General features: G+C 41.2%; 1 protein-coding gene across 1 annotated transcript in view; it reads right to left on the bottom strand.

The window, feature by feature from the left end:
• The window catches only part of METTL24 (methyltransferase like 24), a gene marked incomplete at its 5' end in the record, with an annotated part of 78,593 nt that overhangs the window by 7,603 nt on the left and 45,842 nt on the right, over positions 1-25,148 (bottom strand). The window contains one exon of the mRNA XM_079779813.1: positions 24,795-25,023. Coding sequence (XP_079635939.1) covers positions 24,795-25,023 — 229 coding nt within the window. The remainder of the gene's footprint in view (positions 1-24,794; positions 25,024-25,148) is intronic.

Below are 25,148 nucleotides of genomic sequence, written 5' to 3'. Positions count from 1 at the left end.
CATGTGCTTGGGGTTCAATAAGAGGGAGGCCTTCGAGGCGGGACCAAGTCGATCTCAGAGCATGGAGAGGCCGGAAAGGTGACACAGGCTGCACAAAACATGGCCCAAGTGCAGAAAGCAAGCACTGATTTAGGGGGACACACAATAACCTCACTGGGTGATTGAGATACTTTTCAATATACTGAAATATGAGTTAGAAATAATACTGTCCTGGGGGTGAAAATTATGGAAGGATCAGCAGTGAGTGAAAGCAAGTGTCAGAGACAGAATTGAGAGGAGATGAGGGAATAGCAACAGGTCTTGTGGGCGGGGTGGGGGGGGAGGTGCTGTATGTCAGGGTCACCTTGACGACCTCCACTTCTGGACCCTGGATGGACTCCTGGGGAAGTAAATAACATGGTTTCCACTCCTTTGTTGACATGCCTGATTCCCCTTCCCTCCCCCCACCCCACCCCCATCCCCGTTACTTGGGCTATAAGTTCTTCCTGAGCAGGACCTAACTCCTCTGTGGTATCAAGTTTCTATGAGAGTTCCTGGCAGGCAGTCCGTGTAATATCCTGTCAGATAACAAGTCCTGTCTGCTCTGCTTCTGTAACTTCTTACACCTGGCCCCTCTCCTCTACCCCTCACTTCCACACCGTGATCATCTTACCTCAGACTGCACTGACTGGAAGGGAGGAGGGAGGAATCAAAGGTTGGAAGTTAGGAACGAGGGCAGCTATGGATTCCATCGGCCTTCTCTGCATACATGGTGTTGGGGTCTTGATTAACAACACTTTATGAACCCTACACATTAGCCAAACACAGTTCCTTGCTATTCCCCGAAATGCCATGAAATGTCTCACCTGGATCCTTGCTTCATGCTGCTTTCTCTGTGTGGAACACCAACAAAAGTTCCTGCTGGTCTCCACCTCTCCGCTCCACCCACACACACAGAGCCCCACAGTGTCCTTCAAGCACAGGCTGAATTTCATTTTCTTTAAGAAACTCAGGTTTTGGGGTTATTAAGAAATCCTCACCCTCAGGATCTAAAGCAGAAACAATCATCTAAGAAGGAGTTATTTGCCATATTCTGACAAGACTTGGAAATACATACAAACTGTTTTTCTCCTCTTGGATATTTAACTGACGCTCTGCAAGGCTCCCATCCCAAACATGGTCTCGTTAATGATTACAACACTGGAATAAGGAAATAGATGACATCAATATGCAATTCTACTGATGGCATGCCGTTTTTTGGTTTTGTTGTGTCGTGTATGATGCAGGGACTTATTTCGATGTAAATGCATAGGAATGTTTAGGAATGCTACGTAGCAGAGCTGTGCTGTCCTGTACAACTGCCACTCACCACGTGTGGCCATCTAAATGTTAATTAATTAAAATAAAATACAATTGAAATTTCACTTCCTCCACCACATTTCAGGTGCTCGATAGTCACCTGTGCTAGTGGCTACCATACTGGACAGGGCGGCCATCAGACATGTCCATCGTCACACAAAGTTCTGCGGGACAGTGCTGCCAGGGCCAGTGCATCAGAGCCACCGGGAGGACTGGTGAATACTGGTACACAGAGGACTGGTGAATACTGGTACACAGAGGACTGGTGAATACTGGTACACAGAGGACTGGTGTATACTGGTACACAGAGGACTGGTGAATAGTGGTACACAGAGGACTGGTGAATACTGGTACACAGAGGACTAGTGAATACTGGTACACAGAGGACTAGTGAATAGTGGTACACAGAGGACTAGTGAATACTGGTACACAGAGGACTAGTGAATAGTGGTACACAGAGGACTAGTGAATAGTGGTACACAGAGGACTAGTGAATACTGGTACACAGAGGACTGGTGAATACTGGTACACAGAGGACTAGTGAATACTGGTACACAGAGGACTGGTGAATACTGGTACACAGAGGACTGGTGAATAGTGGTACACAGAGGACTAGTGAATACTGGTACACAGAGGACTGGTGAATACTGGTACACAGAGGACTAGTGAATACTGGTACACAGAGGACTGGTGAATACTGGTACACAGAGGACTGGTGAATAGTGGTACACAGAGGACTAGTGAATACTGGTACACAGAGGACTGGTGAATACTGGTACACAGAGGACTGGTGAATAGTGATACACAGAGGACTGGTGAATACTGGTACACAGAGGACTGGTGAATACTGATACACAGAGGACTAGTGAATACTGGTACACAGAGGACTGGTGAATAGTGGTACACAGAGGACTAGTGAATACTGGTACACAGAGGACTGGTGAATACTGGTACACAGAGGACTAGTGAATACTGGTACACAGAGGACTGGTGAATATTGGTACACAGAGGACTGGTGAATAGTGGTACACAGAGGACTAGTGAATAGTGGTACACAGAGGACTAGTGAATACTGGTACACAGAGGACTAGTGAATACTGGTACACAGAGGACTAGTAAATAGTGGTACACAGAGGATTGGTGAATACTGGTACACAGAGGACTAGTGAATAGTGGTACACAGTTTCTGATTCAGCAGGTCTGGATCGGGGCCTGCATATGTGCTTTTCTACCAGAAGGCCAGTTGATGGTGATGCTGCTGGTAACTCAACCTTATTTTAAATGCATTCCACATATTCCAGTGTCTTCAGTTACCTATACAGAGCGGTGCCCCTGTTGAAAAAGTTATTCAGAGTTGAAGCCTTCTATGGAGAGGTGGTTAGTGGCAGTGCAATAGACCAGCAACCCATGCCTATTGGAGGTTATAGTCCTCACTGCAAAGTTCTCTGTTCTTACTCAGCAATTCCTGAAATGCTCAGCAACATTCTAGTCCTGGGATCACTGCCCTTCCTCTGGGTTCTCTGGGCATTTCCTTATTGCCTCCTCCTCCTTTGTTCCAGAACCATGAGAATTCTTCTCCTGCCAGGATTCTCATGTCCACTACGCTGCACTCTCCTCCCTTCCTCTCTCAGCCCAGAAATGTGCAATGCATTCCCCAAAGGGGGCTACAAGATCACAGAGTTCCTTTCGCCTGAAAAAGGTGGGTTTGAGGCATCATTTAATGAAGTTGGCTCTCTTCTTTATCTATTGCATACTAAAGTCTAGCATATACTTCAAAGCCAGATACTGACATTATTTTAGCCATTCAATAAATTCTATGGCTATAAGTTTTTACTGAAAGCACAGATGCATTTTCTTGAAGAAGTAAGGCAAAATTCAGTCAGAACTCAAGTGGAATGAGAAAATAAAGATATCTTTAGTCTCATAATGCTCCCATAATAACATTCACTTTAAAAAAATTTAAGTTGAATGTGTCAAGTCTTCCCCCTGAAAAAGAATTATAATGTAACTAGGGCAGATCCTGGCTTTCTGGAGCTTGAAGCTTATTTAATTTGAGGACCCTCTTTAAGAAAAAGAATACACCAGTCCTAGCTTGTTTGGCTCAGTGGTAGAGTGTCAGCCTGTGGACTGAAGGGTCCCGGGTTCAATTCCGGTCAAGGGCATATACCCAGGTTACAGGGTGGATCCCCAGTAGGGGCCATGCAGGAAGCAGCTGATCAATGATACTCTCACATCATTGATGTTTTTCTCTCTCTCTCTCCTTCTCCCTTCCTCTCTGGAATCAATAAAAATATTTTTTTAAGAAAAAGAAAACATCATTATAAAATACAGAATTAGGTAAAAATAATTTCTGGTTATAATTAAGACATATGCACAAGTCCCAACCTAAGAGAAAAAAGAGGATTAAGTGAAAGCAAATTATAGTATAAACAGATGTATGGCTAAAAGCCAGAAAATAAAAAGATTTTTTTAAAATCCTGCAAGAAAAAATACAAGCAGTACCAGTTTTGAGCCTTCTGTTACATTTATGTAGCGATTAAAATGAGAAGAGAAAGAAACATTACACACAAAAGGATTAGTACTGACCACCACATAACGACACCATACAATACTCAAAGGAATGTGCTAGATATTCAGATGTAGGTTATATAAAAAAAAAAATCTCACCTTAGGAAATATGTTAAGACAATGACTTGTCGAAATAAGCATTTATTGGCTCTCACTGTATATTGCTAAAAAGTCCCTAACATTTGCTTTAGGTGTGCCATCCCTCAGAACACAATATCCATCTTTTTTTTAAATCTTGTATCAACTGGTAGTAAAAAAAAAAGAAAAGAAAAACTAATAAGCAACTTTCATCAAGCACTTGCTATGTGTTCAGCCAAGCAGCATGCTAAGCGCTTTACATGTAATGTCCAAAGCAATCCCCAATGAACACAGGAAATGAGTGTCCTATCATCCACATTTTACAGATAGAGAAACTGCGGCCTATGTAGGTCACACAGTTTGTGAGAGGTGAAGCCTAAACCAAATCCAAGCAGTTTCCATAGAAACCTGAGCTTCAGAGAAGTTAATCAACCCACCCAGATCACACAGCTATTGAGTGGTAGAATCAGGATTCTAACGGGGTCTGACTTCAAAACAGAAGTTCTTAACACCAGGTCCTTAACACCAGGGGTACTCTCACAATAGGAAAGGGTCCAAGCACAAAATGTGACATTGTCAAGGGTTTCTGGACTTACAGCTCCTTTTGCGAAAATGAGAGACAGGGGGAAAGCAAATGTGGAATATTTATTAATTTAATAAGTCTTTTATAAATTTTATTTTTCAGTTCCAGTTTACATTCAATATTGTTTTGTTTTGTATCGTTTCAGGTGTAACCACTCTAGTGCTTAGACTCATAGACACAGAGAACAGACTGATGGTTGTCAGGTGGGAGCCGGGTGGGGCTGGGTGAACAAAGAGCAGGGATTCTGTAAGTCTTTGTTGAGCTCCTGGCACGGGCGTGGCCCACTTCCTGCCATGTTTGCAGGTGAAAGGCAGCAAACAGGTCTGCCTGCAGGCAAGGCATGCCCACTGAGCAGTTGCAGCATATTTTATCATTGGAACTAGTGCCCTCTCCTCTTATGCCAAGTACTTTGAATAAACATTGTCATTTATATCCATTTCATAGCTTTCCTATGACCAAAAGGCATAATTTGGGGCTGGGACATTTTCTTTGTCACTTCATGTTTTATCAAGTTTCATACAATCTTTAAAAATATTTTTAATGTTTTTGTTGATTTTTAGAGACAGGAAGGGAGAGGAGGAGAGTGATAGAAACACCAATGAGAGAGAATCATTGATTGGCTGCCTCCTGCACACCCCCCTGTGCTAGGGATCAAACCTGCAACATGGCATGTGCACCGACTGGCAACCTCCTGGTTCATGGGTCGACGCTCAACCACTGAGCCACACCAGCCAGGTTAATTTACCCTACATACAGCTACATGGCAAGATGAGAGCTGACCTTCCTGAAAAATAGGACCTCTCATTCCATTTTCATGCTCATATGAGTTTAGCAAAAAAGTTTGTGTTTTTTCATGTTTCACAAGATCTATTGATTTACATCTGGCAATCGCTGAACTGCATAAGCAGAGGTGACTGCAAATCACACACAAAAAATGAAAAGAAAGAAAGAAATGAACATAGCACATATGGGAGAGTGGAGGAGTCATTTCAACATTTATCAAGATGAAAGTGTGTAAGAGCTTCATTCGTTTGACAAGGAGCAGGCCAAGGAAGAGGATGCGAAGGAGAAGGGGGGTGGGGTGGAGACGAGACAGCTTCTCCAATTGCTGGCCCCTTGTAGAGGACTTCTGGTTGAAATATCCCCTCTCCTAACACCTTTCTTGGTCCTCAAGTCCCACAATAAGAACAGTCGGATGGCTGCCTAACAGAGTGAATAGATACCTTTACTACTTTGTTGGATATGGATTGACATGTGGGAGATTTGACAGATGATAATCTTTGAAAATCATTCAAATCCCTGTACCTCTAACTGAACCAGAGCAATCAATACATATACTGGATTTTTATTTTTTTTTAAGTCTGTGTGTTGGCCCAGAACAGAGAGAGTGGAGGTGATCATGAAAGTTTTATGGGTTGTCAACCAGGGACTGCATCATCTTGATTGATTTCAGTGGCGGCTGTTTTTACAATTTTTAAATCACGATTCCCAGAATTCTCTGTCTGGCTTCTTTAAAAGAATTGTTGATGCCTGGGAGGCTTTAGCCTGGAGGCGATTCAGTTTTATTGGAGCTGGAGGAGTTTTCCAGATGGCATTTTTTTTCAGTAGAAACAAAGGGTAGGATGCAGTGTCCCTAACACGCGTACACCACTTATGGAGCTTGGCGGCCAGGCTATTGTGAACCTGGCGCCATGAACACCTTCCCTTAAATGCATGCTGTATATTTCAGGAAATGGGTTGGTTTCAGGGAGGCATTTTTCAGGCACCAAGGAAAGCTCTGAATCATGTTAAACAGAATGAGGATCATTACCTCACAGCCTACCTGTTTCTTCCTGATAATGTAAATGACATTTGAACTCCCACAAAACCAAACCTCTCACAAAACATCACTGTAGCAAGTTTAAGTTCCCTCAGTTACTAATGATCCTCATACCGGCGTTTTCCGTAAATGTCTAAAAAAATGTATTCTAATAGTCTTGTTTCTGATGTGGGAAGGACAAGCAGCAGCATCTTGGTTCTTCTGAAATGAGCTGCCAGATTGGGTTGAGTTCCTTAGTCACCGGAAGGTTAATTAATGAATTCATGTTGAAAACAGCTTCTTCCTATTTTTTAGTTAAGAGCATGCATTTTCAATTTGTTGTTTCCATAAAACTGAATGTGGTGAACTAGATGATTTCAGCTGTGAGGGTCTTGATCTACACTGGAAATTGCCATCCAGACACACATTTGAACTTGAAAAAACAGTGTACAGGGAAGGACCAACAAAAGAGAGTCCATAGTCCATGCAAAACATGTATATAGTCTATTTTTTAAGTTGGTTCTCAGTTATCGATGGGGTAATTTCCAAACCCACATTCAAAAGTGCACAGTTCATAGCTAAATATTTATTTTGAGTCATCTGCAATTTGGATTAACTAGATCCCTGGAGGAAAATAATAAGTTGCTGATAGTGCAAAAACAGCTTTCATTGTTTGTGGGGAATGTGACGTATTTCTGTTTTCTTCATAGACAAAAAGCCAGTACAAATTTGTTTATAGCAAGCCCCAGAGGAACTTTAAGAGATCTTAGTAATAAATATTTCTTTTTAAAATGAATTATTAAATAGAGCTTTTAAAATGTGTTGTACCGCAGCTTTAATTTTATTGCACTGGAATGGGACTCTTTTCAAAAATAAATGTGTTTTATTAAAAAGTTGGTTGTAAAAGTGCAACTGAGAAGGAAATGTGTGAAACAAAAGTAGAAGCCCCTTATTCCTGCCCACATTTTAAATTTTGGTAGAGCTTTATAGCTATGACAGCTATTGCTAAAATACTGAGGCTGACTAATGTCACCTTCACCAATCATTGGTTCTTAATCAATCTCATTGACGCTTACCCGCCCAAGGTTTCTAATAAACTATGTCGACTCTCAAGAGATCTTAGCCTTGAATCGCCCACCGTCCACCATGTTTCCAGAATTATCTACCTAATTTAAAACCTAGTTCATTCAGCTCCTTGTTTCAGGGCCCCTGAATGCCAGACTCCTTCACAGAGCTCCCTCACAGCCTGGGCCTACCCTCCCCTTTTGCCTCACTTCCTTGCTCTCTCCACAAATCACCTTTGTGCCAGCCAAACTTTTGACCTGTTTTGGAAATCATGATTCTCTTTCTCACCTCTGCGCCCTTGCATTTACTATTTCCCCTCCCTTCTGGCTCTGATGAACTCCCATTCCACTTATAAGGGCCAGATGAAATGGCATCTCTTCTGGGCCACCTCCCTGACCACCCAAGAAAAAAAGAGCTACTTCTCTTCTGTGTCTCTTATGGTTGCACTTACTACATTACTGTATAATTTTCGTGCAAATGTCTGTCTCCCCCTGTAGACCATGATGTCCTTAAGGGCAAGGACCCACGTCATTGCTTCTTTGTCATTGGTTGAGTTCTTGATTTGCAGGAGGCTCTCAAAGGGTGTACTGAATACCCAAAGCGTGTTCAATTGCATCCAGCAAAAGTAAACAACAAACAATGAAATCCAGTCTCTCTTCTTCATCGATGGCATGGAATATGGAATAGTTGAGAGTAATTAGTACATGTGGCAAGCATTAACAACCTAGGGCTGGCCTGTAGAAGGAAAGCACGCCATGAAACTCTGTGGGTCGGCACCTCCACAACGTCATTCCAGTCACAGAGAAGGCAAACCACACCCAGATGTTTCTCCTTCCCACCTCCCTTAGGCCTTCCTCTTCCACTTCCTGTGACTTCACCCCCACAGCATTCCCTCTCAGATGCCCTCTGGCTGGCCAAAGCTCTTTCTATACCAAGCCATACCCAGAAATGTTCTTCTTTTCCACCTCAGCCAAGTCCCATTCCCCCAGCCAAGTGTCATGCAACACCTTCTCGAGAAACAAATAAGATTACAAGACTTTCGTAGGTGATGCTCAGGCAAGAAGAAGCTTAATCTTTCAAAGAGAAATATCTGTTTAAAAGATTAGCTAATTAACTCAAATGACTCTCCCCAGCAGAATATACTGAAGAGATGTTTTTATTGGAAGGCCTTCCCAAATGCCCTTGGGTTTTCTGGGTCAGTGGAGACCCCCAGCCCCAAGGTGGAAGAGATGGTGTCAGCAACCAGACATCCCCTATTTCCTAAAAGGTTGCTCACACCTGGCAAGTCTGCAGGGATTTCTCATTGCGTCTTCCTTTGAGCGTCAGTGCTCAGAAGATCACAATCTCAGAGTATACACTTTTGGCCTCGTGGAAATAAATCATTTTAAAAAAAATAGAATTCGGGCAGGAGAACAAGAAGAAAAAGTTTGAAAGAAGAGATGTGTCAATATTGGGGGAACACACACGGAAGGTACAGTGCCTAAATAGATGGCACTCACACAAAAGCCAAATGAAAAAATCAGAAATGCAGCCATGCCAACATTTTTCTACTTAAAATGCTTTTCCTTTAAATAAGTTGTGCCCTATATTATGTAAAAAAATTACAAAAGATTGAGTGAGTCAGAAAACCCCAGAGCACTTTTTTCCCTGAAATTATGAAAGCCTACTGAAAGGCTCAAAATGTTTCTGCTCTACTCTCGCTTCTAGTGATATTCATTTCTATCCCCAATTTGATCTTATTTCCAGGCCAGCCACTCCTCTTACAGCCACACATGCTGAGATCAAAGGATGGAGAGGCTGTGACATGCAAGACTAATGTTACAGAGAGAAGAGTTGGAAAGGGCTCACACTTCATTAAAAAAATAATAATTTCAACAGATAAAAACCATTTTCAGAGGAAGCCAAAATAAAAAATAGTAGCAACTTTAAATTTCATTTTGGGAGCTTGAGGGATGTTATATCCTTATGTGGTTGCCTAGGGAACAGGATTCTTTTATCCTTTACTATCCAGTAATTTATTGGAAATTGCCATTCTATATTATGTCTATGATTGCTAAATTTTCCAAATGAAAAAGCCCCTCCAAAATTCACTGTAAATTGAAAAGCCCCTCAAAAAGTGCAGTTTAAGTTATAGTATCTTTGTCAGGAAAACATTATAGAAAGCTAAAGCTCTTTTAATATCTCTTCTTTTCCCAATACATTAACATTCTTCTACTTGAACAGGAGATGTTCTTATCCATAATATCTTATTCTTCATTTTGATTACTGAATGTGGAGTCTTCTTATAAATAAGTGAATTTGTCTTGATTAAACACACTTATCTTAGTATGCCAAAAAAATATAAATGCGAATATTCTAGTCTGAACTAACCCATGCAAAATTATTCTGATTTTCCCCTCAGCATGAATAGAAGCATACCAAATATCCTTGATAACAGATGTGTAAGAAGCCAAGAGTGATTTTTGGTTTTCTGTACATAATAAATTTTCTTCAACTCGTGCTTGTTATAGGCCCAACCATGACAGTGAAGAGTTTGGGTAACTGTCATGGGGAGGCTTACTGAAAGGGCCGTCAGTGATATTAGTACATGTTTGTTGTATATGAAAGCAACACTGCTGGCCAAATCCCTATCCTTTCTACTTCCTGTAATTCTATCAGGCCGAGTAATTATGTCACTGAATGTGCTGAGTCTTTCATTTCTGATTCCCTTGTGTTGTTAAATGAATAAAGGGCTTTTTGAGAGCTCACTCTCCAGTGGGTAGAATATTCCTTCTGTTTATGTTCCTTGCTAATGCTTTTGGCTTCTCTACACATTATCACTTTTCACAAGGAAGCTAGATGAGGCTAAACTTTATCTCTTCACTTTCCTCTTTGAAACAACTTGTGTTAAAACCTAGATCAGGGAAAGAAACTAAGACCAATGGCTAAAGAGGAGGTAAAATGTGATTTGTAAGTTCAATTTTCTATGAAATTTTAAGATCCTGGCTATCCTGTGCCTGAGATCAGAGACACTGTAACATAAACACTAATTCTCTAGTAGAACCATCTATCAAATGATAGCTATCAGCTGAATAGCAAAATCTCAAAAGCCAGAATTTAATCACAAGAGAAATATTCCTACTTGTCACACAGCATTATTTTGGGCACTGTGGAGCTTAAAAATATGCCCCAATGTTTTTTTCTGAAGATCAATTTTAAGGAAGTTGAATGATAATGAACAAATTAATATAAGTAACCTTATTTTTTTAAATAAAAAAAATTTCCAGGGAATTCCTAAATTAAGTCCACACCCAGTTCTATCTTCTGCAACTAATTACTGCACCAAGAGCGTGAAATTCAGAATGACTTCACAGGAGTGCCAAATATCGCACCTTCCTCGCTCTATTTATCAACGAGGGCCTGTGGAACTCTGAATAGAAGTGTTTGAACACTGAAGTGCTGAGGAAGGTTAATGGTGAAAACAACATTAATCAACACAATCCTATCAATTTTAGGGTTTAAATTTGTAATGTGCATTTTTTGTTTTATTTGAGAGTATTCAATTCTGCTATAGAAAATGAGAAATCAAATGGGACAGGTGAAACTTGTAAGATGTGTTAAGTAGTACATACATGTGCTGAACATAGACAGAAATGGAAAGGCTAACTAAACACAAAATTGTCACTAAACATTAAGTATGCATGAGGTATGCAAGTCACTCAATATTTATGAGGTCTTAAATTGACCACTCATTGGTTACACCCACTCTGGCCCCACAGATACCTACCAGATAAAATTCAGAGCTGCTCACAGACTAATTGGTGAGCTTACAGTTGTGGCCAGACATACTTGTCCCTGTGTCTCTCCAATTGAGACTCCTTGCTCCAAACCTCAACTCTGTTCCTCCTAAACACACCATAAGCAGAAAAGGCTGATGAGAGAGGAGGAAGGGGAGGGGGAAATGGAGAAGAGGAAGGAGGAAGGGGAGGAGAAGTGGGGGAAGGTGGAGGAGGAGGCTGGGGGCGAGGAGGATGGATACTGACAAGGTACTACCTCATTTGTACCCAATCCTAAGTACATAAACCTACTCCATCTCTTTCCCCTTACTTCTCACTGTGTGTTTTAAATGGATTCAATAAACCGTGTAATTCAAACATCTTAATTTGGGAGTAGCTTGCCTGGTAGTATAAATTTGGAGACTACATTGCATCAAGGTAATTTCCCACATGACAAAACCCATCAGTACTTCTTAGGCCTTCATACTATCTGCTAATTGTCTGCCACCAAGGGCCAATAGAAGGAAAATAAATGAAAGGTGGCAACCAATTATTAATAGGGAAACCGGAAGTAGTCAATCCTGCTTACTTCTGTCGCTTGGTTACAACTGATCATTGCTGTGACTTTATATTACATACATATAAGTAATCATGTTTTCTCCTGGCAAAATTATCCCTAAACCGAATCATTACATTACTGATATTACTATTTCATAATGTCCCACAAAGAGTATAGTGGTGTATAAGGAGGGCTATAATCTCAAGGTGCTCAGCCAGCTGGACAAGTTTTACCATCGTCATTTTAGAAAGATGCTTACCAACCCTGTGAAACTAACTCATTTCACTGCCCCTGTATTTATTTACTACATGTGTCACATCCTCCGGGGACTATAGGAAAGATGACTGAATTACATGATTTCTACCAATGCCACGAAGCAGGTAAACTATTTGAAATGCACATCAATTATGTTATGATTGTCACTGACGAAAGATTGATCCCAAGGACATTGAAGAGGGGTCTGAACATCAGGTTCACACTGCTGCTGTTCCAAACACTTCCAAAACCCAATTCAGAATGCTGACTCCATTTCCTGGGGTAAATGGTTGACCTATTGGGAATTTCCCACTATCACTAAGAAAGCAGAAGAGCAATAAAATATACCAAATGTTCCATACCGTGTACTCCACTGTATTTGAATATATTGGCCTAAAACAATTCAAATCAACCCAACCCAACAATAACTATTTAATAAGCAGCTTTCAAACGGGGAGCAGCTGGCCAGGCTCTGTGCTAGGTTCCTTACAGACCCTTATGTCTTTAGTCCCAACAGTCCTGCACGGGAGATAGTATCATCCCCATTTTACAGAAAAATAAAATGTGGCTCGAAGGGCTTCCTTCGCCTGTGCCATTCACACAACCAACAGAAGATGAAACTGGTATTAGGGTATTTTTGGCTGAGAGCCAGTGACCCTTCTTCTGGGCGACAGAGCCCAATCTTGCCACCTACCTCAACAATGGCATTCTGAAATGTTATCATCACTGTTTTCCTGTGCCAATAACATGGTGAGAGCAACTGGGAGAAACCCTCAGGACTCATTTCAGACAGATAACTGGATCTCTCCAGCTCATCAGAATAAAGATGCCATGGCAAAGAGCAAAACCAATCAAGATTTCTAAGGAAAGAGCTGTGCCAAATATGTTTGTGGCCATCCTCTTTCTTTGCCTCAACTGCTAGCAAAACAAAACACTGGACAGAATAATAGCTATGTATTTCACTGGTTTGGGTATCAGGTAAGCAGATTCCTTTGCTAAAACCAGGAACAAGAAGTTTAAGTCTCCAAATATAATGCTTATGCATTTTAAATATCTGAAATTTCCTTTAAAATCTCAAGAATGAAATTTCAATTTAAAATATCTATAAATAGCATGGAATTGAGCAAAAATGTTACTGATTTCAGCCAAAAGAGAAAGAGGCCCTTTTTCTATCTTTTTAGAAAAAAAAATTCTTTAGGGAATAGAGGCAGTATTCTAAGAATAGAAAGAACATTTTCTCCCTGAATACCCACCACTCCCTAACATCACTACACTTTCATCTTACATCCACAGGCGGCTTTCTTTTTTCTCCACCAAAGAAAAGGCTGGGACATATCTGGTGGAAGTATCTGAGCATCTCTGGATATTAGATGATATGCAGAATTAGGAAAAGGACATTTCTGGGAAATTTTTTTCCATAATCTCACCAGAGATCAATAAAAGGCAACCAAGCAAAAGCTAGCAATCTACTAACAAAGACTCTTGTTGCTCTCCAGAGCCATCCTTGGAGAATGGAGAGCAGCTGAAAAGCAGGAAGGAAGCCAAACAAAGGGGTCTAATCACCTCGGGTCTAAATGGCTCGCTCACCCACCCACCAAGCACTTACAGAGTCCTCACTATAGACTAGGCATCAGGGAGACTACAAAAAATAAATGGCATGTTAGGCTGCATTTCTCTATTAAACACTCCCATAGCACATGGTACTTCTTCTTCAAAGCACTCATTACAGGATCACATTTCTGTCTTTTTAGCAACATGTTAAATCTTAAGAGACTTGTCCATGGGAATGTAAACTGGTACAGTCACTGTGAAAAACTGCATGGCAGTTTCTCAAAAAAATTATATGACAGTTTCTGGATCTGGATCCAAAAGAACTAAAAGCAGAGTTTGGAAAGCTATTTGCACCCATTCTCATAGCATCGTTACTCACAATAGGCAGGGGGTGGAGGCCACCTAATTGTTCACTGACAGGTGAATGGATAAGCAAAATGTGGCACACGAGGGAGTATTATTCAGCCTCAAAAAGGAAGGCGATCCTACCACATGCTACAACATGGATGAACTTGGAGGATGTTATGCTCAGTGAAATAAGGCCATCACAAAAGACAAATACTATACGATCCCACTTCTCTGAGGCACCTACTGTAGTCAAATTCACTAAAACAGAAACTAGAATGGTGGTGGTCAAGGGCTGAGGGGAGAGAGAAATTGGTGTTTAACACATATAGAGTTCCAGTTTTGCCAAATGGCATCAGGGAGGAACAGAGATCAGGTGCACAATGATGTGGATATACATAGCATTACTTAACCGTACACTTGAAAATGGTTAAGAAGGTAAATTTTATGTTGTGTATTTTACCACAATTAAAACTTTTTTAAAAAAATTAAAAAGAGATTGTATCCTTTTTATTTAAGCACAGGTCCTTGCATAGAGAATGTGCTTAATAAATATTTATCCGATGGATGAATGGATGGATAGATGGACAGACCAGACCTACAGATGGGAATGAAAACAGAAGTGCAACATATAAACCAATAATTACTATGCCACATATAAACCAATAATTACTATGAACAGAAAGAAATGGGCCCTGTGAATATGAAGAAGCGTTTTTGTTATAGTTGATTTCGACATAATATTTATTACATAGAATTACTTTACCAATACCACAAAATAATTTAATATAGATTTAGTTCTACCTAATTGAATAATTCTTATTTTTTCCTATTATTTTTTTCACTGCAGTACAATCTGTCTTCTGACCTGAGTGATATGGACACAGAGAAAAATCCATTTTCTGGCACCTCTGCTCTTCCCAGCACCTCTCCTCATCCAAAGGCGTGGTGTGGAATGAAGCTTACACTCAGCCCTGCCGAAGATGAAGGCAGGTGGTAAGTTGCCCGTCCACAGATTATTAATCAGCTGTCCTCCGGGCACAGTGTTAGGAAGCTGTGTCATGTACTACCAGCAGGCAGAGAGAAGCATCTCCATTTTCTGATCGGAAGTGCAGGCATGTGCTATAAAACTAAATTGACATCTGTTAGCAGGCTTGTCGCGTGGATGTTTTTTTTCCTGCAGAATCTGGAATAAATTAAATCTTAAAATAAAACTTGGAACAGAGAGGCTGCTTTACATAACTCCTCCTAATGGTGTGCTGTGAGCCCATCGCGCTGATTTTAAAGAGAAGTTCGTATAAGAAATGCTGCATTATCATTTTAATTGCAAAACTGTTGAATGCCAAGCCACGCTAGGAAATTGGTGCGTTGTTGTTGTTGTTGTTGATTTTTTAATGGTCCTCATATTTTTAACTAAAATGTGGCAAATGCAACATTCTTGTCCTGATATTTTTACTGCCTGGAAAATAAATCAGGTTTTATCTCCACATGAAAGTGTGACGCCCTTTTCCCAAGCCCCTGGAGCCTGCCCCATGGGTGTTTTGTTTTGCTTGGGCAGCTGGGGGAACTGGCATTGCTGAGCCCCGAGGCAGAAACGAGAGCCTGGGTGTGACCTCACAGGATTTGCTCAGGAATACACCCCCTCGAAGGATGCACTAATATGATAGCGACTTCTGGGGGCTTTTGCTGTCAAAAGGCGTTAAGCATTTTGCACACACAGAAAGGAACTCGCTGAGCTGCGTGACCCAGCGAACCTGAGCCGCACGACACTGAACGTGACATTCTTCTCCGGACCACAGCCTCCGCCAGGAAAGGAGGCACACAAGGGGACACCTTTCGGGGCCCCGAAGCTTAGAGCCCCTCTGCCTCCTCCGGATTCACGTGGCTCTGAGTCCCCACATTTTGTCAAGATGGCAAGATTCTCCGGCAAATACGCCCACCGCCGGTTCACAGCAAAGAACAGAAACAAATGCCAGCTCCCCGGAGACTGATGTCCTCCATGTGCGAAATCTTCCTCTTCTGCAATAATACCGGGCGCCTTTGAAAATCTCAAAGCAGCGCTTTTTGCCACAACGCTTTCTTTTATATAAAATCCCAGTTCTGGTCTCATCAAAACTTCCCCTTCATTTCTCTCACTGACGTGAGTTTTATTTGCTGCACCATCTTCTCACATGCAGGTGTCACGCATCAGGCATCACGCCACAGGGGAAACTGAGGCAGAGAGGACACGGCGACCTGGTAAGGAGACAGGGAGGAAGGCTGCAGAATGGGGCAGCCAAGCTCTGGACCGCCTTCTCCTTTAAAGGGCTTTATGCACAGCAGGGGGTGAGGGCTTTCGAAGGGAAGGCTGAGCCCCTCACGTCCTCTCTACACACTGAGGTCATCAAAGGGTGAGCTTCGTGTCCCCTGGGTGAGAGTGGGGTGTGGTGGGGGAAATGCAGGTTCCTGGGCTCCGTGCCAGACCAGCGAAATCGGAATCTCTGAGGTTGGCCTTAGGTTTGACATTTTAATCGAGTTCCCTAGGTGATCCGATTCTGTGCTTGTGGCCTGATGCCGCTATTTTTGGTTTACCAGTGCTCCGAATTCTAACAGTAAAATATGAGAGCCACTTGGTTGCACAGGTGGGAGTGGGTCTCCGAATTCCAGAGCACCGTTCACACAAAACGCCAGTCCTGGCTTCTGCCCCAGGAAATCCAAGGGGAGAACACGTCAAAGAGAACACAAACCCTGGCTAAGGCCAGGTGTACCTAGTTCATTCTCCACATGGGCTTTGTAACCTCTGGTACCTACGTGCTAGCTGAATACTGGATGGTGTGCAAGTCACCCAGAAGAGCCCGGGCATTTTGTTTCACAGCAAATCTCACCACTAGGGAAGAGTGAACAAGATAAAAAGCCAAAACTCATTTCCTAAACGTCGAGGGAGGAAGTTCTTGACTCACTTTCTCAAGATGCCTTGTCCTTAGGGTCCACTGCAGGCTGATGGAGACCGCAAGACGCCTCTGCATTTCTAATTGCAATTCAGGACCGTGACTCATTACTCCTAAATTGCCACTGGCTTATTTCACAGAAACACAGCACCGTTGTGATTAAACAGCAATTCTGCAAGATGAAGCTGCCTTCAAATACACAGAAAGATAGCTCTCTTTGAAACAGGAATATAAACAAATCGAAATAGAAGATTGCACTGGGGCCTAGAAGAGTCACCTAGACTTCTCCCTTTACCACAGCAAATCCTGTTTCCCTGATGTATCCCACCCAAATGTTCTTCTGAAACATCACTGACGAAGGCCTCTAGATGCTCAAGCTGCCGCTAATTAATTCTGAAATGGGTTGTATAAAAGATAAAATACTCAAACTTGGATACCCTGCACACGTTATTTAGGAAGGCACTGATGAGGAAGTCAGGCTGGCAAGTATCTATTTCCTGAGTCATTCACTAGCCATTTGGGATGGGATTCCATAGGATAAAGGGTCTCTGGCCTCGGGCTGAGGTAGGAACACACATCTGAGAGCAAGGGTCCAGCTAAACCATTAATCACCTAGGACTCAGGCATGTCTGGGCCTTGAATTGTGTCACAGACAATCAGAGGATATTTTTGTCCCAGGAAAACAGCTCGTTGAGTACAAAAATCTGGCACAGGTTGGCACAGGAGTACCGTAAGCATGGAAAACGATCTGGAGCACAACACAGCACCTGCGCCTCATGGCACCCTTGGCAGGGACTCACCTTACGGGGGAGGACGTCCACAGAGCACAGAGTGGCCCAGTGCTGGGCCTCTGAGAGAATACCACCCAGTTTCAAGTCCCAGCCCTGCCAATTACTATTAAGCATCCTCTGCTCCTGTTTCGCAGGCTGTGGTACTGATCTTGCTACTCACTGGACGGTCCCCTCAACAGCAGTAGCACCATCACCCAGGAGCTTACTGGAAATGCAGAATCTGGGGCCCTGCCCAGACCTCCTGAATCAATGTCTGCATTTTATTTTATTTAGTTAGTTATTAAAATATATTTTTATTGATTTCAGAGAGGAAGGAAAGGGAGAGATAGAAACATCAATGATGAGAGAGAATCATTGATTAGCTGCCTCCTGCACCACCCCCACTGGGGATCAAGCCTGCAACCCAGGCATGTGCCCTTGACCGGAATCGAACCTGGGACCCTTCAGTCCGCAGGCGGATGCTCTATCCACTGAGCCAAACCAGCTAGGGCCAATGTCTGCATTTTAATTAGACTCTCCAGAAGGTTCACATACACATCAAATATGAGCAGTCTTGGTATAGAATATGACTTGGAGCAATACAAATAAGCATTTCAAAATCTTTCATTTGTTAGGTATTTTTAACGTTTATTAGAAAACATAACTACATCAGTTGACTCTTGAGTCCATGCATATTATTTCTCCACATAATTCTAAGTAACAAAGATGAATCAAGTTGACTTAAAAAAAAGTATGAAGGCAAGATCCACCATCCCCACCCCCACGCCAAACACAAAGCAAAAAGAGAGAATCATGAAATAGAGAAATAAACCAAAAGGACAAAGCAGGGCTCGCTCAAAAACAAGATGAGCATCTTTATAACCAGGACACAGCAGTGAGTGGACTGAAGCCAGGACGTGCTGAGCTCCTGCCCCAAACAGGTGACAGTCGGCCTAGAGGTGCATGTCCTACAGGGACTAGGAATGAGAAGTTTCTGAGGGACATTCATGTATTAAAGCCAAGGGCTAGTGAAGAAAGAAGCCTGCAATAAACTGCGGACAATCACTGGCTATGGCTGGGGCTTAACACCAACCACTGGCCTAGGGAGACTGGAGGAGAGAGACTCACCCTAATAAATAGCAAATGATCCAGACCCTAGAGCCTATAGGGTGCTGTGACGAAATATTCCCAATAGCACAAGGAGGAGCAGGAACTCCTGAGTGCTTAAGTAAGGCCAAGCCTGAAGGCCACTGTAAATCACTAGGCACAGAAGGGTGAAGCAGAAAGAAAAGAAAAAAGCAAAACCAAACCCAAAGCCTCCCACTGAAAATGAGCCAGCAAATGAAAATTCCAAAATACACACAGAAATCAACTGATGAGAAACAGCCAACTAAAGCAATACATGGGATAGTCATTCTGAGATTAAACTGATTTTGCTGAACAGTCTGACAAAAAATTAAAGTAACTATGTATAGGATGCTCAAAGCAACCAATAAGAATAATACCTACTTTCATAAACATGCAAGCAGTGGTAATACATTTTGAAATAAAAATATGAAAAACTATAAAAGAACAGACAGAGAGGGGAAATACCAATTCAAAATCTTGGAAGTGAAAAATATAGTCATTGCAATTTTTTTAAAATATCAATAAATGTTATAAAACTCTAGAATGGACATAGTTAAAAAGGAAATTTAAAAATTGGAAGCTAGTACTGACTGAGAAATTCACCCAAAAATGATTGACATTTTTAAAATATAAAAAAAGGCCCTCCGCATGGCTCAGTGGTTGAGCATCTACCTAAGAACCAGGAGGCCACGGTTTGATTCCCAGTCAGGGAACATGCCCGCCCAGTTGCAGTTGCGGGCTCGATCCCCAGTAGGGGGCAGCAGGAGGCAGCCAATCAATGATTCTCTCTCATCATTGATGTTTCTCTCTCTCTCCCTTCCTCTCTGAAATCAATAAAAAATTTTTTTTAAAAAAACAACCTCCAGAAAAGAACCATGTGGGGGTCCATGTTAAATGGGCAATTAACTTGCTATAATCCTTGTTGTATTTAGGAGGAATATAAAAATATTGATAATTTTATATGTTGTTTTAAAATTTTATAATTACATACATTTAAAATTTAAAGGTAATCACTAAGAATAAAAAAATAAGCTTTGGCAAGAAGAGAAAAATGTACTGAAAACCAAAAAGCCCAATTTAAAAGAGTAAAAATTAATCCCAATTACTATGAACCAAGTGAATTGAACACACCTGTTTAAAGACAGAGATTATCAGATTGGATTTAAAAACACAATATAGGCATATACTGAATGTCACTCTTATATGCTACATAAATTAAAACTATATCCAAAAAATGAAAATAAAGGAATTTAGAATGGCATTCATAAAAACTTATCCAAAAAGAGCTGGAATGGCAGAACTAATAGCAGATGAAATAGAATTTGACTCAATTTTCTAGGAATAAAAGGTGACATCATGTATACTAGTACACATGGTTGAGTTTTCTTCCAGAAAGTGCTATCGTTTTCCATTTCCAGCAGCAAAGCATGAGTATTATTCCCAACAAGCACTCCAATGTAGGGCAGCATCAATATCTTGTTTATATCTGCCAATGTGACAAGCAAAAGGGAAAGGAATCTTTCTGTAGTTGAATTTCAAAGCCCATATTCTCTCTAATACAGCAGTGACCATACAACAGAACTGATTTGTTTTTGTTTTTGTTTATATATTTTTATTGACTTCAGAGAGGAAGGAAGAGGGAGAGAGAGAGAGAAACGTCAATGATGAGAATCATTGATGTGCCGCCCCCTGCACGCCCCCTACTGAGGATGGAGCCCTCGTGTGCCCTGACCGGGAATCGAACCATGAACTCCTGGTTCATAGGTCGACACTCAACCACTGAGCCATGCCAGCCAGGCAGAAATGATGTTTTGTTATCCATGGGGAGCCCTCAGCACAGGGAAGCAGAAACTGCCCCTCCTGTGAGGATCCCTGGGGACACTCAACGGCTGGGGTAGCATCCAGAGAGGAGAAGGAGGACCCCATCCTTTCTCAGCACTGAGCACGCGGGAAGTCCAGCTTTTCCGGGTCATCCCCCTCAGGTTACATCTGCTCTGTGTTACTCTTCAGCAGCTTATTACATTCTGTTTACTTTCTGGACAATCACAGCAAAACTGTTCAGTACCCGAGGCAGCAAACAATAACCGTTCCCCAACAACCACGATGAAGGGCCAATTGCCCTTCAGCTTCACACAAAACATTCATTTAAAACTCTTGACTGGAATTAGGTGCAGTTAACAATTTCCAGAAAAAAACCTCCCATGTCTTTTCCCTGAAAATAGGGCAAGAAAATGTTTTCTATGAAATTTAGTACAAATTTTCTGAAACTGTTCATAAAAATTCTTTGAACTTACAAACAAATGACTAATTCATGCCAGACACTCGGCTGGAGCCTTTCACACTGTTTTCTGACCCAATCCGCAAAAAAATCAATCTATTTAAGTGGTATCACTGTCCCAATTTTATTGACAATCAAACTGAGCCCCAGAGAGTCATTTAAGACTTGCCCAATGCCAAAAACCAACAAGAGGACCCAGGTCTCATACCTAGACTAATGAATTTGCAGAGGTAAGCTCTAACGCAGTCCTGTTATTCATCTCATCAGCATGATTGAGACTGAAAATAATAATTTACCATTAACCTCTCTGGATCATTTAGCATACTCTGTGTAATCAAGACCTTCGGGGGGAAAGCAGAGATTATGATTAATATGTGCAGAAACTTCAGATCCAATATTTCTAGTCATATTCTGGAAAAATTCTAATGTGTAGTTACAGCAACAAGCACTTGGGTAAAGACAGTTAATCATTTCAGATAATGCTGGATTCAGGTGAAATTATTCCCTGACAGAATGAGCTTCTGGTTCTCAAGCTTTTGCTGAGGCAGCTGCTCTCCCTTGATGCTTTAGAAAGATTTTTGATTTATAGTTTGAAGTTAAAATTACCAGGGAGTTTTAAAAGTACTGAGAAAGCCATATGCATCTTTCTGTCACCATCTCAAAATGCTGCTTTTCATTTTGCCGACATTTCTGCCTGAGTGGCTAGAATCGAGGTCTGATGAAAAAGAAGAAAAATAGCAGGTTAACATGGAGGACGTGTATAGGAGATGTTTTAAAGTCATGAAGTGAAAACAACACAACTAACACCACTTTGGTTTCTATAGCTGCTTTCAGGGGGGAAAAAAAAATAGAGATAAAAATAAGGCAAGGTAAAAAGCACTCCATGTTTTAGTGTGAGTTGTTTTTTCTATTTGCTTTCCCTGCCAGAGCCACGTCCTATTTACCAGTATCTGTGCGCATGCAGCAAAATGAAAACAGCCCTCGCGTGCTACAGGCCAGAAATGAATTTTCCCTTTATCTGGTATCACATCGCTCTCAGAAGCATGTTCCTAAGGGAAGCCATCACTCACTGACGGGCTTAGTTTTGTTTTTGTTCTAAAGCATTCCCCCCAAAATCATCTCCACAAAAGAATGTCAGTCTCTTAAAAATTTTCAACAAGAGCTGTTGTTTTTTTTAAGCAGCAAAAACATTCTGACAATTCTGAGCCAGATCACTTTCATTATTACTAGGGGTCTTTTTTCCTGTTTTTTGTTTTGTTTTGTTTTTTCGGTTTTTTATTATGGTAAAATACACATAAAAAATAGCATCTTCACTATTTTTAAGTGACATTCTTCATGTTTTTAATAAAAATAAGTAGCCTTTGGAATACAAGGAATTTTCCAGAACATGTCTCCTTTCCGGGGATGTAAATGTTTCTGCTGTTTCAGGCGCAGTGCTGAAGGCTTCCTGCTTCATCCTCAGCAGACAGGTTTGCCTACTTCAGCTCCCATGGTGTCAAACAAGCACAAATCAGGGGCAAATCTGGCTGTCTAAGGACACATTTTCCATAGGCGATATGGCTTAAATCAATTATAGCCGCAGATTGTTTTTCAAAGTCTTATTTTATCCTCACATATTCCAAAGTTTAAAAAATATTATGAAAAAAAAAATCGTTTTAAGCTTCACCTCTTTCCTCTACTCAGTCTTTTCTTAAAGAGTGGTGGTACATGGGGCCAGGATGGAAAGCTCATTAAGGAGAAGCAGGAAAACGCCTAAATGAGCACAAAGGTCAGTAGTTAGCTCTTGGAATAATCTAGAGTTGACATATTCGAGAGTCAAGCCTGTCATTTTCAGCTGTAAAACGCAGGTCTATGAAGGTAACAAGCAGCAAAAACAAAATGAAGTTCTAAAGCATGCTCTCAGCTCTTAGGCTTCTGTTCACAGGCTTTACCCGGAAAATCCTATATATTTTTCATTAAGGCTTCTAACCATTAAATGCTAATTACTCTCAATGGCAAAGCAAAATACAAATCAGTAGTTAATCGTATGTTAAAAGAAGAGAAGATTCTTTGAAGTTGCTCTTAAAGAAGCTCCTGCTGTTGAATTAAAGGGAGTTTGGTGTTTTCGTTTTGTTTTGTTTGTTGTTGTTGTTGTTGTTTTTTCATTTTCTTAAGATATCACATATTTGTCCTCATCCCCCCATTCCCATCCCACACCCCTCCCCACACATGCCCCCACCCCCCTGTTGTCCTTAACCGCTGGTTAGGCTCATATGCTTGCACACAAGTCCTTTGGTTGATCTCTCCCCTTTACTCCCACCCTCCCCTACCCTCCCTCTGAGGCCCGACAGTCTGATCCATGCCTCCTTGTTTCTGGGTCTGTTCTTGTTCATCCGTCTATGTTGTTCATTATTTCCCCTAGATGAGTGAGATCATGTGCTATTAGAAATACACTTATAAGAACCGAAAATGAGACAAGCAATAATGGTTATGGTGACAGGCAAATGAATCAGTCTGTAGTGAGTTTCTTTCTGGGCCAACAGTTCTTTTGAGACCCAATTTCAATGTCCAACAGTTCCTTATGTGTACATGTCAGCACTGACATTACAGTTCTGGATGGTGGACAAATGGTGGTAATGCAGTTGTTTTTTGTTTTTTGAAGAAGAAGAAGAGGAGGAGGAAGAGAAAAAGGAAGTTGGGGGGGAACAATGCAGAGAAAAAGCCCTTTTATTAAAAATCAAGCAGCAAACTCAAGTTTAAAATTGAGCTCCATGTACACTGTTTCACCAAAATACCTATTCTGGCATGTTCTAAATTACATGCCATCTCTGGATGGGAATAATAGGCCAAGATAGGCCAAGCCCAGAAGGCTGGCAATCAAACAGAAGCCAACTACACTCAGAAGAATTTTTCCAGTATCTCCCTACAAAATGCAACTAGCTCAGCTTTGCTTTTAGGAACACAGTTCAAAGTTGGAGTCTCTTTTTTGCTATCCATTCACAATAAAATATTTGTAGAGATTTGACATCCTTTGAACATAAGTATCTCAGTTGCAACACACATAATGTCCATTCAATTTTACAAAGTACATTTTAATCAAAGCTACTCATATTTTCTGACCTTTCAGAGCCTGGAGACTCAAAATAGTTGTTACAATAATGAGAAATACGATACACAAGCAATCTGTTATCAAACGTAAACCCGCCTCTGATTACTTTTTGTATTTGAGGCTAACATAAGTAGTTCCCTCTGTCTGGACATTTTAAATCAACTGCCCATCGGAAATGGTATGCTGGAGCCTATGCTAGGAGTAGGTTTCTTAGTCTCCCTGTCCAGTCTTAGCCAAAACCTTACTTAGCCCTACTCAACAGCAACTACATTTTTCAAATCAATATAAATATTTCTACAATATAAATATTTCAAAACCTTAGGTCTACAGAGTTGACTCTATAAATAATGACGGATAATGAGTAAGGTTAAAGCTGGACGTTCTAGTTATAAAACAGTCATGGGGATATAAAGTATAGCATTGGGAATATAGTCAATCATATTGTAATAACTATGTATGATACTAAGTAGGTACTGGAAATATTGGCGGGATCACACTTTGTGAAAAATATAATCATCTAACCCCAATGCTGTACACCTGAAATAATACAAAATAATATTGAATGTAAAATGTAATTCAAAAATATATTTTTTTAAACTGGACCTTCAACTATCCAATTTTTGGGGTTGTATTTTTTTAAAAAAAAACACACAGTTTATGAGTTTGCTCACTTTACCTGATTATGAGATCAAATGAAAAAATTCTCACCTTGTGATGCCCAAATTCATTCAAAATGGTCCCCAATTTTCTGGTGTTGCTATGCGGCTTTTGGGCAGCAACAGCTGGATGGGGGTCCCGCCAGTCAATGGACAAGCGGTGATACCAGAGGCGCTGATTCTCCAGAATATGAGCCGACTTAACACTGGGATCAAAACGATGCACTTCACATCCGTTGTTGGCCATGCTAACCTCAAACTGGGTATCATCACTTCCCAGCCTGCAGAAAAAGAGGAGGATGGAAATCAACACACAAAAACAGGTAATGAAGCAAAAAGTGTGGGGTTGACAAAATGGCAGTTCCAAGGCCAATTTTCTTCGTTACATCAAGCCTTCTCCTATTTT

This window comes from Cnephaeus nilssonii, assembly GCF_951640355.1.
Source record: "Cnephaeus nilssonii genome assembly, chromosome: 9".
NCBI classification, from domain to species: domain Eukaryota; kingdom Metazoa; phylum Chordata; class Mammalia; order Chiroptera; family Vespertilionidae; genus Cnephaeus; species Cnephaeus nilssonii.
Note: the sequence above shows the minus strand (reverse complement) of the source record. Positions and strands in the feature narration are given on the sequence as shown.